The sequence below is a fragment of the Camelina sativa genome, chromosome 4 (assembly GCF_030686135.1).
Source record: "Camelina sativa cultivar CO46 ecotype springtype chromosome 4, ASM3068613v1".
In the NCBI taxonomy this organism is placed as follows: Eukaryota; Viridiplantae; Streptophyta; class Magnoliopsida; order Brassicales; family Brassicaceae; genus Camelina; species Camelina sativa.
Genome location: NC_141883.1, coordinates 24,582,414 through 24,607,405, shown reverse-complemented (window position 1 = coordinate 24,607,405; position 24,992 = coordinate 24,582,414). Strand labels below are relative to the sequence as shown.

Here is a 24,992-nt window from a genome sequence, read left to right as displayed (position 1 = left end):
TAACCTTTTTTTCTTCTTTTGTGCCCTTTTAGACTTCAGTATTTGCATTCTTTTGAACCTTGTCGTCTTATGTGGATCAGGATACTGAAAATTCAATGCATTCGTAAAAGCAGGTAAATTTATCGTAGAACTAATGCCTGTATTTCAATGTTATTGCGTACGATCTATTAGTTTTGAATGAAACATATCTCTTAATGTAAAGAATTGAAAATGTTTGTACGTTTTCTAGAGACGGCATGTGTCGATACATTCTTCCTCCGATATGGAATCTTCGAAGGTCTCATTATAATACGTCAAGTGTAGCGATCTGCAAAATGAACATCAAACTACGATCAAGAAATCATATAATCGAGTAATTCTGACCATTTTAGTCTGAATTTCGCTGTTAGGTATGTTTATATAAGAAGACGGTGCCGTATATATTCTGTAAACTAAAATGTACTAATTATTGATATATCCGAATATTGACATATGTTTCTATATATCCTCTTAACTTTTTTGATAATTTTTTAAAACTTATGTTATTTATCTTTCCAATTATGTATGGGGATCTCTAATACGTATTTTTTGAGATTTACTTTCTTGGTCTTTATCAATATATATTTTTTTTATATTTCCATAATCTTTAATATCATTATCAGATCATAATTGAACCATTATTTTTTATATAATATTGTTCTAATTTATATATCGTAATTGTTATAACAAATCAATTATATCAACTTATACTTTAATTTTTCCATTAGTAACATTATACTATTATCGAACTTTTCGCTGGATTATCATATCATAATTATTATTAAAAAGGTAATTTTATTGTGTTATCAAAACGAACACTCGAGAAACATATGAAAGTGATAATATCCCTTCAAAAATCAAAACGAATTATAAGAACATCATGATAATAATTATATGTGTTAGTTGACTCATTGCATCCATATCTTGTTCTTCTCACACGAGATAGATCCAGAAACACCCTTATCATATGTGTTAATTGACTCATTGATAGTCATCATATTGTATTCCATCCAAGTATGAAATTGAGATTTCTTGTTCGTTGATTTCAATATACTATCTTCACCGTCAACAATGGAATTTTGAACGTTAAGATGCGCCAATGAGTTCTCTTCAGAAGATCTTGATTCTTTACTGGTTTGTCAGGATTTTTTTTTAACTGGTTCCGGAATGCTATCCTCACAAAAGAAAACAAATTGTTCTGGTTGAAGTTGCGAACGGAGTGCATCTTCATCAACAACTGAACTTTTCTTGGTGGATCGACGAACTCCAGATGGACGTTTCATTATGATTCTGCACATATACATTTGAAACATGTGAATGTAAATTTACAATAAAACAAAATAATGTAAAAATCTTGATTTTTGCGTTACCTTTTACGTCAAACAGCAAGAACTCAAGAATTGGTTCAGTTTTTTTTTTCTAGTTGACATGGTACAATAATAAGACTTATATATATATAACATGTAGAAGATAATTTTTTACATTTGATAATATTATATTTCCTAAAATTTCGTATTGAATAAGCACAATATTCAGAATACCATTAAGTTTTTAATATAAAAATTTTTGTTAACATATTCGTTAATGATCATTTTCCTAAATTCTCGTATTGAATATTCAGACTATTAAATTTGGCCTTTTATTTTTAACGTATTATCGTTATTTTTTTGGAATTTTGATTTATTTCAAAATAGTTTTATTTTGGGGTATAGAGATATCCTAACTATCATTATTTCACAAACGATTATATAGTATGTTTTTTATTTATGTCACATTATATATATAAATATAATATTTATTTATTTCTAACATAATTATAGTAAATGACTAAAATAAATTTTAACCAATATCAAAACGTTAAGATGTTTTGAAGCGATTGAAATTGTCTAAAATAATTTAAACTTTTGTTTCAAAAAATAAACCAAGAAAAAGTCTAAAATAAATTTTAACTAATATCATGTTTTGAAGTTATGTAAATTGTTCAATCTCGGGGTTCAGTTTTGATTCTTTTCCTTGTCTCCATGCTATGACCCCTGTTCGACCCAACATTGCTTTCTGTATGATCTCTCTTAGATAAAGACAAACTCATTTCAGCTGGTGCGATTTGCAACTTATGATCGTCGACATCCGAAAAATTATTTGAAAGTTCATTCCTTCCATAGAGTTCCTACATTGAAATTATATACATTGAGATTTAAAAGATATAGAATTCATAATGGTATTATGGATATTTGTTTTTTTTTCTTTAGTACCTTGCCAAATTGCACAACCATGTCATCCTTTTCCCAAAACTTTTCGACAACATAAGCAGACTTGTCGCTTTTTAAATTATCGATTGTAATCGAAATTTTAAACAGCATAGTCTTCCCTACTAAGACAGAGAAAGTTCCAGGAATAGCTGCAGTATCATCCTGACCATAGGTGAACGCTTGATTCAATACTTGTTTATATATTTTAAAACCAAAAGGACTTCAAATGTTACTATACTTACTTTAGGTTTTTCCAAAGCCAGTTCTTCTGCTTTTTTTTCCAATAAATAGTTGGGCAAGACCGTCAAAGAAGAGTAGCTTAATCTTTTGAGAACTTTCGTACCCAACATGAAGAATGAGTTTATACCTTTGAAAGAGTTTGGCATCACTTAAAATGTGCGTATAGTTCCAAATCACAATTCTTAAAGAACATTTTAACAGACTAAGTGAAACTTACTTGTAATCAACATCCGTAACATCAGCATCACAAACTCCACAACTATAAAGTAAATCTTTTCCAGTTTGAGATTCTCGTGGATACGGCTGCACCTTCTTATTGCAAACTTTACAGACAATATAATACCATTTAGGCAACACTTCAACAGAATAAATTGTCGCGATTGTCACACATGTTCGCGCCTGTAAAGAATAAATCAAACGTTCGTTCTCCCTTAGAGAATTCAGAAACAATTTAAGTTTTACGATATTAATTTTTCTTTAGAAACATTACCTCAAGTGCATAAACGATTTGGTCCATAGTACTCTTTTCGTTCATAATGAAAAACTCCTCATATAATGTCACCTTTGGTTTTTGAGGGATTGGATCATCATCAAGTTGTATTAAATCAACAGCATCAGTGGGCAACCTGTAAATTTATGATAATAATAAGAATATGTATACGAATATAGCATGTCTTGCCGAATAATATAGAAGGGATATATATATATATACTTAATATATATATATATACTTACTTCTTTCGAAACGCGTCTACTTCAGACATAGCTGGATTTATCAGAATGTCGGTAGAGTTGAACGCATTGGAAATACTATAATTCCTTGAAACGTGGATTTAATTGGCAGCATTAGATTTGACAATCATAAGCTCTAAGATTTCTTCTGAAAGTCAGAAATTACCTTTCCATTCCTTCAAGCATGCAAATCGTATTACACAAACGACAACAGTATCTTGATGTTCTTTTATTTGTGTATCAAAGTCATTCGCAAGATCACCCCACACCGTACAATTTAACCGGGTTTCACTATATTACGAATGCATAAAATAAGAATAAAACATTAGATATGATATTTCAAACTAATTTTAATTTTAAAGAATATTTATTAAGGATTCATACGTTAAATCTTGCAAATCGAAACTCAATTTGACATTATCCTTCCCTTTTGTTTTGACGCTGTCAAGATTTCCGACACCAACGATCTGACCGATTACATCTACAAAAAAAACATATGGATTAATAATTTTTTTTCTCGTAAAATTAACAACTCACCAAACAATACATTCTTGTCTAATTCTCCAGCCAAGATAGAAGTAAATTTCTGAAAATATTTTTCTGGAACACGAACTGGAAATTCATCACATGGTTTCACAATAGTGGTTCTATAAAAGACGATTTTAAATCCCAAAGAACTTGTCTTATAACTACTATCATAATCTACTAAGCTGAATGTATCTACTATTTTAGACTCGCCAACAGCGAGTTGATTCTGAAATCTGCTGATCAAACCATCTTCAATAGTTGCATGTATCCTTGTACCCAATATATAACGATTTGAAGTAAATAAGCTATTATCGAGTTTCACTAAAAATTTCATAGAGATATCAAATAAACATCACGTTTTAAATATTTTATTAAAACTTACATCACTGTCAACAATGACCATATATAGGGACTTGAATGACTTCCAAAGTCTTATGATACGAACTCTAATTTTTTGATGGTCTAACGCAGGGTTGAGATTGCCTAACAGAACAAAAGGACGAACGTTCATATTTTTAGAAGTCATATTGAGTTGTGCATACGACTCTTTAACACACTAGCAAATCAATATTTATAGAGATGTTATACAACAGACTTGATTTTATTTAATTTTAGAATATTTACTTACTTTATTTTTAAAGAAGATAATGATGAAGAATGTAAACATATCATTTATCAATATTCTCAATATGTTTAATATCATTATTTAAAATAAAATTAATATATTTTTACTCCTGCAAATTTAATGAAAATCATCAAGCAGTTGTAAATTACAATATGTCGATCTTTAAAATAAACGTTATTTTGTAAATTATAGTAATGGACTTTATATTTTAAAAGTACACAAATCTCTATATGTTATCAATGCAATTAACGTAATTATATAAATAATCCGGAAAATGTTATTTTAATTATTTTATAAAATCTCAACGTAATTTGAAATACAAATTAACCAAATGTGTTTATCAATAAAAAAATAAAATTACAGAATATCGAAAATCGGATCTGAACAGAGTTCTCAATAAGGATTTTGATGCTTCTCAAAGGAATCCTCAACAGCAAGATGAACATAGGAGTCAAGTGCATCACTATATTTTGCAGAAGGTTAAATTTTAGTCAGTATTGTTCATATCAATTAATCATTAAACAAATAAAGTTAGATTTGGTTATTACCTTATGTCCATATCGAACCTATAGTCGGTATCATCCAAATCTTTGATTCTTGACTCTCCATGATCAACGTAATTGTACCTACATATTTGAAGATAGTCAGATATATCCACATATTTAAAATATATAATCGAAAAATGATCTGAAATAAGACTCTGACTTACATGTAGATGTAGTCTGAAAATTCTTCACTCTTTCGGTCCTCTATAATCTCCGAGCATCCATCACCGTTGGTTAGGAGAACATTATCATCTAGCATCACCGATTATTAAATAAATAAACTATTCATTATCATAATTAATCGCATTGAATTTCTAAAATAATAATTTATAAACATATGTAATCACCTTCAAATCTTATTGCTTTCCACATCTTGAACAGACAGACCCTCTTCATGTTACGCGATTTGAAAGTTTTGAACATATGATTGGCATAGACTCCTGTTGTGAAGCAGTCAAGTACATATCCCCTTGAAAAAAAATTAATTTTTGATATCAAAAAGGTCAACCAACGTATTTTATCAAGTACATATAACAGTATCGAAAAATATTTCCATTCATATATAAACTTACTCAATCGACTTGATAGTAAATTTTATGTATCGATCCATCAAACTCCAACGATCGGCACTACCTTCTTTTTTGAAACTCTTGACTTCACCCATATTGGTAATGCAACCAATTAAATTAACTACCATAAAACGACTAATATGTATTATAAATAACAAATATAAGATTTCTAAAACAATACATAATAAAGTATGACTTACCGTAGGGCCATCTTCCATGAAACACATTATCATAAAAACGTTTAAAATCTACATTATCAAAAGGTTTGCAAATGATAGGATCTCTTGCAAAACTGATTATAGTTTTTTCTGTGAATAAAATCCGATAACCGAGATTAGTTTTCTGGATTTGTTCTTTGTCGTCCTTGACTTCGAACTTTCTATAACATAAGTTCGATCCTCCGACATATTAAATTCCGTAACACCATGGAGTGATGTCGGGATAGGAGAATGTCCAAATGTACCCTAATTCAAAGTATGATTATCCAAGGTATTTAGACACATCATACATATGAAGAAACAACGAAATAAAATTGTAAAACATACCTCTTCGTCTACCAATATTAACTTAGTCGATACATCATTCAAACAATCTCTCACTCTCCATGAACGAAAAACCTTGACACAAATCATCCATCCTGTTGTCCAAGGATTCAATTTGTCGAGCATCACAAATCTCGTGATTTAAAAAAAAAAATCAAAAGTTTTTGTGTTTGAGAGAAATTTTAAAAGAGAGTGAAATGTAGAAGTTGAAAAGGTAATTGTTTAGTTTTAATTTTTTTAACGACTATAAGTATTTATAAGGTGTTAATGGTTGCATCAAAAGTATTGACTCGGAGGGATGTTACCACTCACACCTGTTGACTAAATAATTGAAAGATTCATGAATATGTAGATATCATTGAATTATACAGACGAGAAAACTATTTATAATACAAAGGGGGATTAATATAATATAAGACTTCGATTTATGTAATATATAATAAATGAAATAGTTTTATATATCAATTTTAAATCCAATCACATTATCATAGGGGTTTAAAGTATCATTTTTGTAAATACAAAATATAAAAAACACACACTTTAAATTTAAAATCAAATTTCTATTTCAGCAAAGGCATCCAACATCTGTGTGACTTGAGGACATGGAGGATTGATCATGATGCTGGTACAATTATGCACCGTGGTTGCCATCCATGTATCTCCATTAATAAAAAAATTATAATTATTTAACTTTTTTTATAAAGAAATCAATTATAAATATCTCAGCAAGAAATTATTTGAACCTTTATTACTTTCGAGTTTGGCAAAACGTAATACACATATGATAATATCATTGTCACGATGTATTCAATGATCATAGAAGCCGTTCGCGTAGTCCTTTGGTAAACGACATGAGAAACGATCACCCCTACAATTTTTCATTATTGAGTACTTTTTAAATCATCAGGAATTTTAAACATAAAGCTTAATAATATAGAACAACTTACTCAATATTTTCAAGAACAACAAATAACTCATTTCATTCTTTTTATGGTGGACCTTGTTCCAAGATATTTCCAACACTAAAGACTCTTCCGATAAGATCTACGAATATTTTCCAATAGTTAAACTAATCAAACACTTCAAACTTAACTTATAATATAATAATAAATTGTTACCCTTACCTACACAATAAACAGAATCTAAATATCCACTTTTAATATCACTGAATGATACAAAAGAGAAAAATTGATCTGAGGACAAAGGAAGGATTTTCTTAAACCATGTCCCATCTCTCCAATGTATTCTAAAACGATGATCAGTTGGCCTAAAACCGCCATCAACATTGCTTAATAAGAAACTTGATAACATTATCCATTCACCTTCTTCCAAATCGTTTAGAAAGATGTCACGATAAGGAGGACCCATCAATACATGGATTTTTTTACCATACGTAAACGTTATACATCAGTACATAATGAAAAATATGCCTTCTCATAAACTACGATTAAGTCTGTTGATTTGAAAAGAGGATGAAGACACTCAAATTTCCTCAGAAGTTTAACGTTAATTTTCCACTCATGAACATAGGGATTTAGGTCGTCCACATCGAAAAAATAGTCTCTCTTCCCGAACCTTTTCTTTTACAGAATTGGATAGAAGGTTAGCCATATTTTGTTTGAAAAACCTTTTTTAAAAATAATCATACATTCTATCTTTTAAACGTATTTATATATACATAATACAGAATTCTGTTTTTGGAATATTTACATCTAAAGACAGTTTAAAAACAGTTTAAAATTAATATTTATATTTTATATTATCTTCACAATTTATTATGTAATTACCATAATTAGTTTGTTAGTATATATATATACTACAATAGTATTCATTGATTAGATCATACTATAATTATTATTGTTTAGTTTCAAATTATTTAATTTAGTTTCAAACAATCTTAATGTCAATGAAACTATTAATTCAGTTTTCTCTGAGAATTTCTTCAAAATTGGTTTATTGTATGATAATCACCAAAAATTTTATCATATAAATATAAATATATCAAATTAAAATCCAAGGTAAAAGCTATTTTATAATATATCAAATTACACTTTAAATATTCTTAAAATCAGTTCTCCATTAAGGCAAAGTACTCAAACATCTGCGTGACTTGAGAACATTTAGGATTGATTATGACCATTGTACAATCGTGCACCGTTGTTGCCATCCATGTATCTACATTAACAATATATAATTAATTAACATATTTTATAGTCTAAGCAATAATATTTGTAACGTGTAGAAATAATTCAAACCTTTGATAGTCTCAAGTTTGGCAAAACGTAACACACATATGATATCAAAATCACAATGAATCGAGTTATTGAAAAAGGCATTCGCGTAGTCTTTTGGTAAACGATATGATAATCGTTCAAACTTACAATTATACGTTGTTAAGAATTAGAGATATTAATGAATACGATTATATTATTAAATTAAATTTTTGATAATAGAACGACTTACTCAATATTTTCCAAAACAACGTACAACTCATTCCATTCTTTATATGGTGGACCTTCATCAAAACGATTTCCAACAGTGTACACTCTTCCAATAATGTTTGTTCATAAAATTTCCATTAGAAGCTAAATTAACAGGTATATTTAAATTTATGATATAGTTTTTTTTTTATCTCACCTACAAAATAATCAGGATCTAAAATTCCACTTTTGATATCATTAAATGATACAAAAGAAAAAACTGCTTGGAAGACAAAGGATGAATTTTTCTAAACCATGTTTTGTCTCCCCAATGTATCATAAAACGATGATCAGTTAGCTTAAAAACCTCATCAACCATGGTTAGTGAGAATCTTGATAACGTTATCCATTCACCTTCTTTCAGATCGTTTAAAAAGATTTCAGGATAAGGAGGACGCATCATCACCTGAATTTTTTTACCCTACATTAAGAAATATATAAGCAACATATATATATTTTTTTTTGAAATTTATCAAACGGGATGTATACTGTAAATTTACCTTATCATCAACTACAATCAAGTCTGTTGATTTGAAAAGAGGATGACGGACCTCAAACTTCCTCAGTATTTTGACGTTAATTGTCCACTCATGAATGAAGGGGTTTAAGTCATCCACATCGTAAAAATAGTCTCTCTTCCCGTATTTTTTTTAATAGCATTGGACAGAAGGTCTGCCATGTTTACAAAAAGGAAAAAAATTATGGTAAAACGAAACGTACGATCTTTATTTTATAAAGTTGTAAACGAAAATATATATATATATATACATAATACCTTTTTTTGGGAATTTTTACATTTTACGATATTGTCAAATCTCAATATTTCTTTATCATTGAATAAACTTAATGGTATATATACATTTTTCATTAACCACCAAATATATTATTAGATTTCCAAATTCTTTTTAGAAAATTACGACTTTAAAAAGTTTTCAATATTTGAATACATATCTCATTCAATGAATATAGGAACTATATAACCATGAACTTTTTTGGGAACTATTAAAATCCAAGACTTATTTATGTTTATTTCCGATTTATAAAAAACTTTAAAATAATTTTTTTATATTTCGAAAATAGGTTAATATCTCTATTTTATATTATCACTTTAACGAATTTTTGAGTTTTAGAATAATAAAATAAATTCCCCGATTATATTTTACGTAAAATAACAAAAAAATACTCAAGAATGTTAACCATTATAAGGAACACGAAGTTTATCCCAATCAATATTAGAAAAAACACATTCTTTGACATCTTTCTCAATAACAACCCTAACATCTTCTAGCCTGTTACGCTCTGCAACCAAGTCAATTTGCTCCTCCAAGATATCGTTCATTAGCGAGATCATTAGCGAGATCTGAGCATTGATAATTTCAAGTTGACAGATTAAGCCAACAGATTCTTCTTTTTTCTTGATATACTCCTTCAACATATCAAAGATCGCAGTGAAATGTCTCGTCGTTTCCTTTAGAACCACGTCTCTCGATTTTCGAAACGCTTGTTTAACCATATCGATTGCTCCATCTTCCCATTCGAAATCTGACATGAGCTCTTTCCGTTTCCTAGAACTTCCACCCTCCATCTCTAATTCTGAAAAATATTTATGAAAAACTTTAAACTTAGAAACTAAGAATTCATGAAACGAAAAAGTAAGTAAATATCGGTCGAGATCTTACCACAAGGATATAGATGATAACAAACCTTTTTTTCTCTTTGTTGACAGGGGAAAACAAAAGCTCCCAATATTAATATAAAGACGTAGAACGGTTAAATATTAGTTCTAAGAGCCGCGAAGGTTCTCATATTAGCGTCTATTAAGGCCGGGCCCATATAGGTTAACCAAGAAAAATCATCGATCCTCTTTGTCAAAACTTAGAATAAAGTTTAATTAGCATCAAGTGAGACTACTTTTTTAGATATTTTATATTAGAAAAATACTTAATGAAATTAATAAAAATCATTCCAAACATAATTAAATAAATAAAAACGAAGATTCATGTCCAAAATATCATCAAATTAGTCTTTGAAAGTCTAGAACAACAATAGTAAAATAAACATAATAAGTAACATTGAGAAGTGGAACTATAGCTTGCTGCTCGAACCACATGCTCAATCTTCATCTTCATTGTATTCATCACTGGAATCGACGTCTAGCCACCGTCTGTAAAAATAGAATAATTCAAGATTAAAACTCCCGCATAATTATGATTTTACAGTATTTATTCGAATTATTAAATTTACGTCATTACAGCATATCGCCAGTATTAATTCAAGCCACTTCATCTTCAAGAATGACCTTTGAGCATCGTAACTGAGACATCAGACATTCTATACCTAGCAAAGTAGAATTTAAGTAAGAAAATGATAGTTTTGAGTTGTATAGGAATCTATAAATTAAACAGTATCTTCGTAAATAGAGATCTTCCAAAACATAAGAGTACACATTATTGGTTCATTAGCATAGGTAGGAGAAGTGATAATTTTTTTCCGCTTCTCAAGAAATGCAGTACAAACCGAACCAACAGCAACACATTCAATCTCTTGGCCACTTTCAAAAATAATTTGATTGTGTATAAGTTTATCAATAACTGTTTTAAATAATAATCGAATGTATTAAAATATCATCAAAAGTTTTATATATTATCTTACTTGTGTTCAAGGATGGTGAATGTCACAACTTTATTCTCTGAAATGTAGCCATTTTGATGTTCAAGGAAATCAATTGTCTGAGCCTCGTTTACATGTACCACCATTCCTAAGGCATCTAACATAAAGGTTAATTCCAATGGAAAACAAAAACAATTTTTTTAAAAAAACAAATCAAAAAGACATCATTTAAATTAGAATATAATCACCTAAGGATGGATTTATTAAGATGACTTAAGTATAAAAACTTACCTACACAACGGTTCTTCTCGTCAGGCGTTGAATTATGCATTCTCAATGCATCATACATAAGGATAAAATTGTCAGTACTTCGCAGATTAATTGGGATCATTTTTGTTTTATCCTGTATCAGGATCTCAAACGGATGGTTTGAGTTTCGGAATGTTTGTTGACCTTCAATCACTAAAGATCCAGAAATCTCGTACCAGTCTCCTTCATTGATCTTTCCATAGTAATTGTCTACATAAAGTTCCGCATCTATCTTGGCATCAATCCTATTTCTCTATGATAGAAACATAATATAGAATTTCATTGATTTATTTTTGTTGTTTTTCTCATTTGATATTTGGAAAAAAGTAACCGCAAAATGGGATGAGGAAGAAAATTTACCCTTTCGTCTACCAAAATCAAACTTTGATAGAAAGGCTGTCCTTGAATAAAATGAGGTGGCCATTCTCTAAGAATTTTCACAGCAACTTTCGGGTTACGTAAAGTAGGATTCAGATCTTTCAAGTACATCACCATTCCGATTGCCCTTTTTTTTTGCGTGTATTTAGAAGCAAGGAAAAATTTCAGAGAGAAGTTTCAAATATTACAATATCTTTTGTTGTAGTTCGTATATTCATAGAACAAAGAAAATAAGGATTATAAGAATCAAAGTTATAGATTTGTGTGGATTGTATTAAAACCCGTGGTCTACACAGGGAAAGCTGCATGAGTCTCTGTTCGATAAGAATGAACAATGTTTTCGTATTTCCAGAATACTTTATTTTTAAAATTTAATATGGACGGTTGAAACTCTAAATTTCAGATTGCAGGTCTAACTTTTCTTTTTTTTTTCCAACTCGCATGCTGACATCTTTTAATTACCCTGCATTGGGCTATCGTTTTTTTGTTACGATTTTTGTTGAAACTTTATTGGAAAGCTAAAAGACTTTATATTCTTATTTTTTTGTAAGTATCTTATATGTAGCTATTTTTATCAAATTTTTGTTAAAAGAAAATTTATGGTTAATTTAACCATAAATCGTTATATATAAATAAATTAAAACCTTCATTTATAGTAAAGCAAGAATTAAAAATAATCCATCTACTATTTAAATATAAAATAATCAAAACCCCCTAAAATCCCTAATAAGCCATAAAAATGAGGGAGTCAGTCTTCTATTTGCGAGTCTTCTTCCTTGGTCTCCTATAAAACAGTTAAGTAGTACATGAAAGAAGTTTGGAAACGAATTTAGTTTTCATCTAATATATAGCATGAACAAAGATGATATTCTTACAATTCCATCATTTTTGCCACCTCTGAATTATGCGGATTGAGTTTTATTCGCGTACAAACTGTAGAAGATATACTTCTTTTTCCTGCAAAGTTATAACAGAATTAATTCTTTTAATACCCGATCAACAAAACTGTGCAATAAAAATAATCAAATTAAATGTATACCTTGGAAATCTTCAATAACACCCCATCGAATAACACAAATTAAACGATCACCCCGGAATGATTTTAAAGCATCGTAGAATTTTGCAGCCGTTGTTTCGAATAATTCACACCTTATTAGGGTTCCACTAAAATTTCAAGAATTTAAATTGTATGTTTCAATATAATGGCTCAAGATTATGATTATGTATAATATATATATATATATGAGTATTATAATTTACCTGAAATCACGAAGATCAAAAGAGATTTTGTGGTTAATTGAGTAATCCTCTCCTCTAGAATTTATTTTAAGATTTTTTTCAGTAATTTGCAGCTCATCGTCCTCTTCATCCTCATCTAAATCTTGGACATATTTATCGTCATTATGATCATCGTTACCACTATCATCTGATTGATATTCGCCCTCATCATCAGTTTCTTCTTCAGTATCATCCTCTTCTTCATCCATTGTATCATAACAAACATCATCTTCCTCATTCCTTCCTTCTTGTATATAATCATCATCGTCATGATCTCTAATATCACTGTCATCATCAAATTCTTCAAAGATTTTGCAATTTGATTCAGAGTGATCATGAAAAGTAATGTTTTTCTTTTGCTCTGAACCATATCGAGTACAGTACTTAAATAACATACGAATATTATCACTTTGTGTTACGTCCACATGTTTCTTATTATTTTCCAACCCCTTGATTTCCTCTTTTTGTTGTAATTTTCTGAAATTACAACTGAATTCGCCAACATTTACAACCTCACCAATGACGTCTGTATAAAATTTAAATTAGTTCAAATACAAAGTATTACAAATAATAATTGAAATTAATTTCAAAATAACTAAAATAATTCCTCACCGACTAAGTAATCTTCACATTGGGTACCATCATGAATGAGATTGAAATCGACGAAATCATAGAAATCTTCCCCTCCAACAATTGAATTCTCTTTGATCTTGATATTGTACAAAATAACAATTTTATAACGATGTGTAGTAGCTAAACATGAACCATTTTGTTCAACAACCTTAAAGTCTTCGAAATTAAGCCAATCACCAACCTTGAACTTTGAGACAAAACGATCATAAACATCTCCACGAAATGAGCATTGGACCTTTACACCCTAATAAAACATAGTATAATTTATTAAATTTTAGATGTCAAAACAATATTCTGAAAACTTGGAAATATAACTTTAAGGTATAATTGCATATACGTTTTATTTTTGGAATATATAATGAGCTTGTGATTATAATAAACTAAATACCTTTATATCAGATAAAACCATCTCCAAACTTGGACCTTTCTCTTCCCACAGACACAAGAACTTCACACGAATTTTCCATTCGTATTTTGAAGAATTCAATCGCGAAACATCATCGAAAAAGCTATACCTAACCATTGTTTTTTTTGTTTTCTGTCTTCTTCTTTAATTTAGGTTAAAAGACAAAGAGAGTCGAATAGACGTGTATATATATATATATATATATATATATGTAATTTAATAAATATATTATTTACATTTATTTTTTGTAAGTGATATTTAAGAATACATGTTTAGCGAATCATTTAACTAATTTGCATAGATCTCCAGGCATAATATCTCTACACTTCCCTTTATTTTAGAGATAAATAGTAAACTTCTTAATGTTTATCATTACGGCTTTAAATGCTTAATTTACATTTTCTATTTTTACATTAATTGTGATAATATACGTATTCTATTTTGTTTTGAATATAGAATACTTCTTTAATTTATCCACCCTACAGTACATAAGGTAAAATAATTAATTTTTAAGATTTTATCATAACATTTATAATTATTATTTTTAATTAACAATCTTACATTAACTTAACAATAATCTTCAAATTTTTGAACGAAATTTTATCACATTTTTAAAAATAATATTTATCACTACAGCGATTAATTGATTTATTCAAAGTTTGAAAATGGTCAAGAACTTTAGAATCCGTTCGATTGTAGTGTTAATAATTGTATTCCACGATTTTGTATTTTTGGTCGATATTACATTAATAAAATAATTAGACTTTCAAAATATTACTATTTCGTAAAATATTCATCCATCTAAAACAATCTTTAAAAACCAACAATTATAAGATCTCAGAACATTCATCCTATTATTCTCTGATTTTTGTTCTTCTACTCTCTTCACGCCAGAATATTTGCTACGACACCAATCATTTCTTCTTCCATATGCAGTCTATTTATAAAAAAAAATAACAATGTCATATATTAGATCTAATTGAAAAAACTAATGAGAATATTTTTAGATAATTACCGTGTATCTTAAATGGAAAAGAAACGGCTTAGATACTTTGCGATTAATAGCTTCTCTGCATATAACACAAAAAATTTAGGGTTAGGGTAAAAAGATTAAACATAAACGTTAGTATCATGTTGTTATTAAAGTATTAGTATCAGGATGACTTTTAAACACAAATTGTTACCGTGTTAATACCAAAATAAGCAATTAGTTACAAACGTTGGAACATGTTTAAAACAAAGAATTAGGGTCAAACCTCCTTTTTAACATAAACCACTACCGAGCAATAGCCGAAATACGTTGTATTGCTGACCCTGAATCTCTAATATGTTGATAAATCAAACTAACAATGTTATATCCAAAAAAAAAAGTATATAATTTTAAACAATAACAAAATCATTTATTTAAGAATATACCATAAATGTTGGGATATTATTAGCACCATTCATAGTCTTTCTGCAACAATAATCAATAACTGCAAATATTAATATGATTTTCAGAATCAGATATATAATATTAATAATATTTCTTATAAAAGTTAAAACAATACCTGTTTTTCACCATACGATCATCGGTAGAATCATCTAAATAATGTTTTAAAATAAAGCATTAGAAATAGTTAAAAATATTAACAAAAGAATTACAAAACTAACAACATACCTTTTATCAACGATGAATATGCAGAATTCAAATAAAAATGTTCAATAGTCCTCGCAACCTCTACCTATCGATTTATGTTTATTTATTAGAGCCACAAATACATGAATAAAATTCAATAATGATGATAGAATAGTTTACTATTTAAATTACCAAACATGTCTCATTAATATCAGCATCTTGAGAAGCTTTCCTGCAACTATAAAAAGGATCCTTTTAATTTAGCATCATCAAGGTATAAAGAATTAAGTTTTACGTATACCAAAAAAAAATACCTAGCATCATCAAGGTATAAAGAATTAAGTTTTACATATACCAAAAAATAAAATACCTAGATCTCTTGTGGAGGAACATAGAACTAAGATTACAACCATCTACTAACTCACCTGAAACATAAGAATTAGTATAATTAGTTTTTACAAAACTTTAAATAAATCAAGAAACATATAGAATATAATATAAGAAGTAAAGAAACCATACATAGAGTTTTGGTAATGCTCGAACTTGCGTTCCAAACAAATACTACAGAAAGAGGATATGAATTATTAGAACACGAACACGAATACGGAAAACCATATAAAGGATCATCAAAACTATAATACATATATAATTTCAAGAACATGAGAGAATTTTAGGGTTTTTTCTTTTTTAAAGATTTCGAATTATGGAGAATGGTTAGGGTTGTACCTATTTATATATTAGTTAACAACCTATAATTTTAGGGTTTCGAATAGGTCGGTATATTTTGATTGGGTTTTATATAAAGCCCATTATTTTAGGTTTTAGGGTTTTTTAATTTATAAAATCACTTTTTGACGATTATATTTATATAGATTATATATATATTTTATAAATTTAATATTTTATAATTTTCTTAATTAATTAATTAATTTAAAGGGTAAAAAGGTTCAGTTTTGAATCTCATTAATGGCAAATTAGTAATCTTAAGTCTGAGGATGAATGTGGTGCGTTTCAGCAACCTAAATAGAGAGGAAAAGCTTCTCCGAAATATTTTTAAGGGCAATTTTCATTAAGGATAAACGACGTCAATTTTTGTGAGATTGGTTGTGAGCTCTCTCGACTTCTCCTTTAATATATTAGATATATGAATATTTGTGATACAATAAAACAATCTTGATCTTCTCATTACTGATTACTGTACAGTTAGATCATTTGTAGGAGTAGTATATATCTCACCTTATAAAAAAAAAACGTTAGGTTTTTTATTTTATTTTTGTGTGTGTGTGTGGGGGAGATGTACAATGATGATGTTCAAATTTATTTGGATTGTCTGTCTTTTAGCCTTTGTGTTTTATCTAGCTTAACTATTTGAATGTGCTTAGACTTAATTTGTGCTTCGTGAATACATTGGGTAAAAGATCATCGTCTTCATTGCGCAAGTCTTGCACAAAGCGGGGTTCTATGTCTTACATGCATATATTCCTGGTACTACTGGAAATGCAGTCGACCCAAATTCACGGTATACTATAAATTGGCATTATTTGGTCATCGAAAGAATATGTGAGTGTTTTTTTAATGTTTATTTTTATTATTTTATGATTTTTTTTCTAAAAAAGTTTTTGATTAATTTTACTTTTTGTTTTTCAGGTTTTTTTGAAAACCTAACGCCACTTCCACCTGTGGTTACCCCTCCCTCTCCACCCGTTCGAAAATTAATTTTAAACCCTCTTCCTCATCCTGTCAATGTAATTATCTCACTTTATTAACTTAAATCTACATTAGTATTATTTTTATTTGCAAACTAAATATATATATTTTTTATTTTATTTATTTATTTTGGTGTAGGTGATTTGGGATATGCGCTCTCTCCCCTTTTCCATGTATGTCAATCAATCTGATTATCTGAAGAATACTAAAACCTCCTTATCGAGAGGAGGTTTTGAACTTATTAACATGGATGCTTATGTGGACTATAGATTTGTTATCTATGAAAATAAGAATATTAATCATCTGGAGGAATCATCTCTTCTGCAGATATTTCTGCTTTAGAGACATTCGGTATCAATGTAACTCAACTATCAGCCCCGAAAAAAAAGAGTAACTAATTAATTTAATATTTTTACTTTGTATGATTTGTGTATATTATTTTTTGTCCAAAGACTACCATTTGGAACATCCCAATATCCCTGTAATTAAAAAAGGGTATATTTAAATCCCTATCTACACTAGTGATCTAAAATCGACGAACATGTATAAAAAAACAAAAAAAATTTTTAAAAAAAAAAAAAACCTTCATAACACGCTGTTTATTTTCATCTACGTTGGTGATTCCGCCGACAGTTGGTCTGAAAGGATGATGATGTAAAGGACCCTTGGGCTTCGTAGACCAGATTCATATTTTTTTAATAGTTACTTTTCCTGTTCTTTTCATAGTTACTTTTCTTTCAATAGTTCTGAAGACGACTGAAAGAAACAAATACAGATCGACAATTACAAATTACATTACAAACACTGTAGATCTGAAAGAAACAAATACAAAGCAATTAATTTAATATTTTTACTTTGAACGATTTGTGTATATTATTTTTTTAATGGTCCTCATTATTTTCGGGCGGTGCCAAAATTTCTCGCACCAAAATTTTTCCCCATTGTGATTTCGTTGATGAGAGAATTAGTAAACAGCTTTTTAATTGGGCCTACACCCGAAGACCACCAGCCCCACTACTTCTAATCTCAAAGGATGATCGCCTTGTTGCTGATGTCGCTGCTTTGAGGAATGCTGGATTTGCCATTTTCGTGGCATATGATGATGCGACTTCAGCAGTACTTAAGAATAGTGCTCGTTGTGCTCTTCCATGGGCCCCTGAAACAGGAGGTGGCATATCTAGCAGGGAGATTTGGGATGGCATAACTATGGAGCAAGTTTGGCAGGTTTAATTTATTCGTGTGTTTTTATTATTTTTTTGGAAAATTTGTTAAGTTTTAGCTTTTGTATAATTTTAGAATGCTAAGTACGTTGTTGGGAAGTTTAACATTTTGTATAACACACTATTGGGAGCTTTTGAAAACTCTTTTTTTTTCCAGTTTAGCATTTTTGTAAAAAGTACCCTTGATCACAAAACCACTATTAAAATACCATTAAAAAATCAGTCTTGAAATTGTTTTTCACACACTATGGATTGTTAAGCGAGATGCAACAATTTTTAAAAAGAAAAAACTCAACTTCATTCCATGCGTCCTCGGCAGAACAATTAAATAGGAAATAGTAGGGATCTTCGATTACTTATACAAAACCCTATAAATGTATGCTCATCGAGATCATTTTTATTCATCTTTCAATCAATCAATATGTACATGTCCAGTGCGTTTTGTCATATTGATCCCGTATGATACATTCGGGGAGACTAGCCATAAAACTGAATGTAGCGAATCACATCAGAGATGTTCTCAGTGAAAGATAAGTCATATACTTTATCGAGAAGATAAAAAACTAAGCAGAAAAGAAGAATAAAGAGTACTATCCCTCACATAAACCAGACCTGCAAGCTAGACGCGTACGCTATTAAAATTGTAGGAACAAAAAGAAAGGTTCTCTCACCTTGCCAACGATTAAAGGAATTAACAGAGTAACTACAAGACTTCTGCACAGTTGCTCAGTCGGAAAAGAAACACCTACTACTCCCTCAGCTGCGAACCTTCAGACGCAAGAACCTTCTTGGGTTGCTGGCAGCGTCTCCACCTCCCCAGCTGCGAACCCTGAGGCGTGTGGCAAAAGAAAAGAAGAAACAGGAGATGATTAGACTAGGGTTGCTTGAACCACCAAAACCAAAGGTGAAATTGAGAAACCTAATGAAGATTCTTGCGTCTGAAGCAACCCAAGACCCAACCAAGCTTGAGAAAGAGATCCGCACAGCACATGCCGGGCGTGAACAGGCTCACATTGACAGGAACACTGCAAGGAAGCTAATTCCTGCAGAGAAACGTGAGAAGAAAGAAAGAAAGCTCTTTGGCGATCCAACAACAGTTGAGACGATTGTGTCGGTGTACAAGCTCAACAAGAAGCTGTCGCATCCCAAAACAATATTTAAAGTGGAGAAGAATGCAAAACAGAACATATTAACAGGGTCTAGTTTGATGACGGAGGGAATGAGTGTTGTTTTGGTTGAGGGTAAAAGCAAATCAATAAATAGATACAAGAAGCTGATGCTGAAGATAATAAACTGGAAAGAGGCAGAGAAGAAAGAAGAGGAGGAGAATGGTGGAAACAACTGTTGGTTGGTATGGCAAGGAAGTGTTGAGAAACCGAGTTTTCATCGGTTTAATGTACAAGAGTGCTTGAATGAATCTGCTGCCAAGAAAGTTTTCACGGATGCTGGTGTTGCCTACTACTGGGAACTCGCTCTCAATTACTAAAATGATTCTCTCTTGATCATTTATTAAGTTCTTGTCTTATTAGACCAATGGTTGAGGAGCTGAGAAGACAAAACTCATTGTGATTGGTTCAAAACTGAAAATGAATTATTAAATAAATAAATAACAGACTGGCCACTAGCCAGTGGTAGTGGAAGGAAGTGGTTCCGATAAGCCGGAGTTGTTGTTTAAGCTGAGAGCTGAGTAATGCAGAACTAAGCATCCAAAAAATTTAATCTTTCATTCTTCTGCTCACTTTTGATTCGAATTCTGACAACTCTCATGGCGATAGCTAGTATCCTGGCTTCAACCCGAAACCCCTTTTTATGTCTCCGAGAACCAACGTCTCCGGGGAGCCGCTCCGTCGTCTTCCGCCGCTATCTAGAGCCATGTGGCAGACGATGGATTCCCAGATCCATTAGAGCATGCCAACCTTCCGACAAGGTCTCTGTCTCTGTCTCGTCCCTTCGATTTTATGTGTTCTCTGTTTTTCTTAAGTCGTAGTTGCGATTCCAAATTCGTGTAGAGAATGAATCGGATTTATGTAAATGATCAAACTTTATTGTGAATGTGGAGAAGAACTTTGTTTGACTCGTTGGAGATTTTTGTCTTGGTCACAGCTTGGTGGTGATGGAGGTACTTCACCTTCAGCTTCAAGATTACATTTTGGGAAGCAATTGCTGAGTTTTGCTTCAGATAACTTCTTGCCTCTAGGTAACATTACACACTGCTTTTGCCAATTTTTTCCAATTTTCCACAAACGATTCTTGAGATGAAAGTTTAGGTTAGATCTTTTTAAGTCTGATAAGAAGATTAACTGCATCAAGATTCAATTTTCCATTAAGATTACTTAGCACTTTAATGTGATAATTTAAGTGACCTATGTAGACGTAGCCATATCCTTACTGATAAGTAGAACGGAAGCATAGAAACGTATTTTCGAATACATTTATGTACTGTTATGCCTCACTTTGTTACTTTTGACATTTCAGTTAGATGTTTGTGCTTTTTTGGTTATTTGTTTGCAGCTCTTGTTAGTGGAGTAGGGCTGGGCTTTGCAAATCCAACTCTAGGCTGTCTTGCAGACAAATACTCTTTCACTAAGATCAGCACATGCGGGATATTTATTATATCAGGTGATTCTATCATATGCATATGTGTACAATTGCTTTTGGTCTTCTTCTTTTTATGTTAAAGGGTGATGGAAGCAATCACTTTGTTTCTGTCGAATAGCTAGTCCATTATGTACTCTTCTATGTCTTGTGGAGCAGGGTTGACTTTACGTACTGAAGCGATTGGTGCTGCTGTTAAAGGATGGCCTCTTGGAGTCTTCGGGCTAGTATGTTCTTGACCCGTTTTTACGTTCTCTGAATGGTTCCTCTTCTCTTTAGTTTAGATCTCTTCTGCTATATTCTTAAACTTCATGAACATTAGTTTCTGCTTTTACGAAACTACTAAGACTGTGTTCTTTTGCCCTAGTGTACTTTCCGTTCAGTCATGTTTGATAATGCCTTTCCTTTTTAATTTCTGTTAGTTATACTGCAAATCACAAACTATTCTTCTTCTTTTTCTTTCTTTCAGATCTCTATTTTGTTACTCACTCCATCCTTCTCACGGCTAATTATGCTGGTCCAACTCCAACCTCCGGAACTTGTTACAGGTTACTCTGTCTCTTTCTTGAAAAGATCATGTTCTTTCCTTAGTTTGTTATTGCTTATATTTTATTGACTTCCATTCATTTACAGTGCATATATAGTTTTGGTGACACTGTCACCGGTTCAATAATTAATATACTTCCAAACTTATTTATAATATGGTAAGCAAACATAGGTGATCAAGTGGTTGTCCGCTAAATCTCCTTGCCTTTGTGATCTTATTCAACAGTTTCACCTTCATGTTCTCTTTTATTCTTGATGGGCCCCTTACGTTTATCCAATTTAGATTTAAGAGTAACCGGCAGGAAATGCATATTGATTGCATAATACAGAAGAAACTTGATTAGTTATATGTTCTACAGTCTTTTCTCTTGAAGACTTTATTCTTCAATTTCCAGCCCTGTTTATTGTCGCTTAATAGTAGTTGATGAGTCTAAAACTTGTTTATGTCCTCATGCTATTTACAGGGCTGGCTATATTTTGCTGTATGCCAACCACCTTGTCAAGTGGTGTTGCCCTTACTCACGTACTTAAGTTGATATATGTCTATGTCTAATCAATATTTTGTGTATAATTTGTTTTCTTGCGTTCTCCACTGACTTTTCAAATTGCCAAATTCAGCTTGCTGGTGGCAATGCTGCTCTTGCTCTTGCGGTGACTGTGGCATCCAACTTATTAGGAATTTTAAGTGTAAGTCGACCCTCATGCATATTAATTAGTGTTTCTCCTTCGAAACTCGAGTTGATCATGCAGTTTTTAGTCAGATTGTTTCCTGGTCTATATTTCAGATTTCTGCTAAGCAAAGTCTTTCAAAATAGTATATCTGTACTATGAGTAGGATTCAAAATCTTTACTTGGGAAATTCTGTATCTATGAGTAGGATTCAAAGTCTTTGTAAAAAATGGAATGAGTATTGCGTCTTCTACCACTGAAGTTAACATGGCTGGCCTCTTATCAGATTCCATTTTGGGTATCAAGATACATAGCTGGGGGAGTAGGTGTTTCTTTTCCTACTGAGCAACTGTTCAGAAGTCTTGTAGTTACTCTGTTAATTCCTTTAATCATTGGCAAGGTGAGAGAATCTTTCTGTTTGTCCTACCTTTTGTTCTTGCAATTGTGACTCCATGCAAAATTTGGTTATATGGTACAACTGTGAAAGCTTAATGTTCACTGGCTGTTGTTGGAATTAGCTTTAGGAATGCTTTATTGGAAATTTTAATAGCGTCTTTTGTGTCACTCCTTTGGAAAAGAGGAAAGCTTTGGTTGTTTATTTACATTGTTTCTCAATGTGCTTGCAGGTCTGGTTTATGTGAGGTCTAATACCTTTATCTTTTCCTGCTTAGTTTTTATCTTCTCGATAAAGTCTATGACTTATCTTTCATTAAGAACATCTCTGATGTGATTGGCTTCATTCAATTATGTTTCTAGGAACATTTCACAAACAGTCATTGCAGCATGAAGTTCTATCACTTTTAACATTTTGCACACGTCAATTAGAGTCAGGCTTTGACATATTTGTATTTTATGTGTTATAGGTTATTCGGGAATCATCCAAAGGTGAGTATCATTTATGATGTTTTCCCTTTCTGGTGAAAGTAATTGGATATATAAACACTATGGTTATCATCTCTTATCTTTTCAAGTGTGATACCCTACATGGTATAACATAAACCATCTAAATAGTTTGAGCAGACGCCTTATGGTGACAATGAACTAGTTCTTTTTATAATTCCTCTGTGGCTCTGTCGGCTAATTGCTGCCAATTTTTTGACTATATAGAATCTCTTGTCGCAATGTTTGATACAGGTTTTGCAAACTTTGTTGACAATAACCGTAGCCTCTTTTCAAAAATCAACGCAATCTGCCTCAGTATGGTAAGATATGAAATTTCAGCCTTCCATAGTTTCTAAACCCTTTGGAGTTTCGCTTTGTTGCAGGAATCTGAATGTTGTTTTTTATGTCTATAGTTAAGATTTATCCTTTTGACACTTATCATGCCTGAAAGAGTACAACTTTCCACGGCATTGATGTTTTTGGTCATGCTTATGACTTGTTATTAGCTTCCTCACTGGCTACTTCAAATGGCCTTACTTTGTTAGTGCATTTATCTTGTTTTTTGGGGAACTTAATACTACTTTTATCTCATGATACCATTCTAGGTACCATGGATCCAAGTTAGCAGGTCAAGATCACTGCTATTATCCGTTGAGCCTAAGGTTTTTCTTGTCGCCGTTGGTATTGGAATGTATGCATTTCTCTTCTTTAACATATAGAGAATATACCAAGTGAAGAAGCACATGGAAATATCTGGAACTCATATTGAAAGAAGATTTTTATGTTTCCTACAGATTGCTGCATCTTTCTCATATTGAAAGAAGATTTTTATGTTTCCTACAGATTGCTGCATCTTTCTCTACTAGCATTCAATGCTGCTTCGATCCGCATCCTCTCAGGTATTTCAGGTGGTAGTAAGAAGAACTCCAAGGAAAATGCCACAGCAGTCTTGCTCGTTGCAAGCCAGGTAAATAACAAAGTTAGCCCTTTAGCACCGGTTTGAAATTGATATCTTAATTTGGCAAGTTCTTTTCTCGTGGCATAGAAAACACTACCGGTAATGGTGGCGGTAGTGGAGCAATTGGGAGGTGTATTTGGTGAGACAGGGCTATTGGTTCTTCCTTGTGTAGCTGCACACTTAAACCAGGTTCGAAGTTGTATTATAGTATATATATACTTGTGTGCATATTTTTTTCATTAGTATTGACAGATATTTCTGGAATGTGTAGATCATGATTGATTCAATTCTTGTCAACTTATGGCTCCGGAGGGGTAAAGATACTTCGACTAATGTAAAGACAGCCTGAGAGACAGAGAAATAGAAAGCAATGAAACCAATGCTGTGGAGAGAAGATTAACATTCTAAACACATTCGAAATGTTGTTACTTAGCGGCTAGACTAGAAATTGTAAAAACCTTTGAACAACCGAAGCTTCGTTAATGAATTGATCAATTCAGTTTCGGTCTGAGTTTTATTGGTACAGCCAAAGTTGAAGTATTTGCTGATTCCATATTTGTATGATTTCTGAAAGAAGAACGTTGTAAAAAAATATCTTGTATCCTATACTAGTTTCGATCGTTGTGACATCAAATATTTTATGACTACTTCAAAA

The 24,992-nt window shown here is 31.1% G+C and overlaps 1 protein-coding gene and 1 pseudogene across 12 annotated transcripts; both read left to right on the top strand.

Annotated features, from left to right (window-relative positions):
* The first annotated feature begins 19,215 nt into the window (after nt 1-19,215).
* Nucleotides 19,216-20,173, top strand: LOC104784105 (protein RDM16 pseudogene; annotated as a pseudogene). The gene has a single exon (XR_015597519.1). The product of XR_015597519.1 is annotated as a protein RDM16 pseudogene (transcript).
* LOC104781508 (putative sodium/metabolite cotransporter BASS4, chloroplastic) lies at nt 20,008-24,971 on the top strand. 11 transcript variants are annotated; one of them, XR_015597514.1, is made up of 14 exons: nt 20,008-20,614; nt 20,791-20,884; nt 21,199-21,306; nt 21,442-21,509; nt 21,752-21,830; nt 22,293-22,351; nt 22,447-22,515; nt 22,784-22,897; nt 23,361-23,382; nt 23,632-23,699; nt 23,985-24,041; nt 24,223-24,346; nt 24,425-24,526; nt 24,609-24,971. XR_015597514.1 is itself a non-coding variant. In XM_087511507.1 (14 exons), the coding sequence occupies exons 1-14, from the start codon at nt 20,453-20,455 to the stop codon at nt 24,684-24,686; spliced, it is 1,233 nt and encodes a 410-aa protein (XP_087367633.1). In that variant the 5' UTR covers nt 20,008-20,452; the 3' UTR covers nt 24,687-24,971. The 11 variants fall into 11 exon arrangements, 4 of the variants coding, with proteins under 4 accessions (XP_087367633.1, XP_087367635.1, XP_087367632.1 ...); XR_015597512.1 differs by having other exon boundaries at nt 23,985-24,070; nt 24,174-24,346; XR_015597517.1 differs by having other exon boundaries at nt 23,124-23,382; nt 23,985-24,070; nt 24,609-24,848.
* Nucleotides 24,972-24,992: the final 21 nt, after the last annotated feature.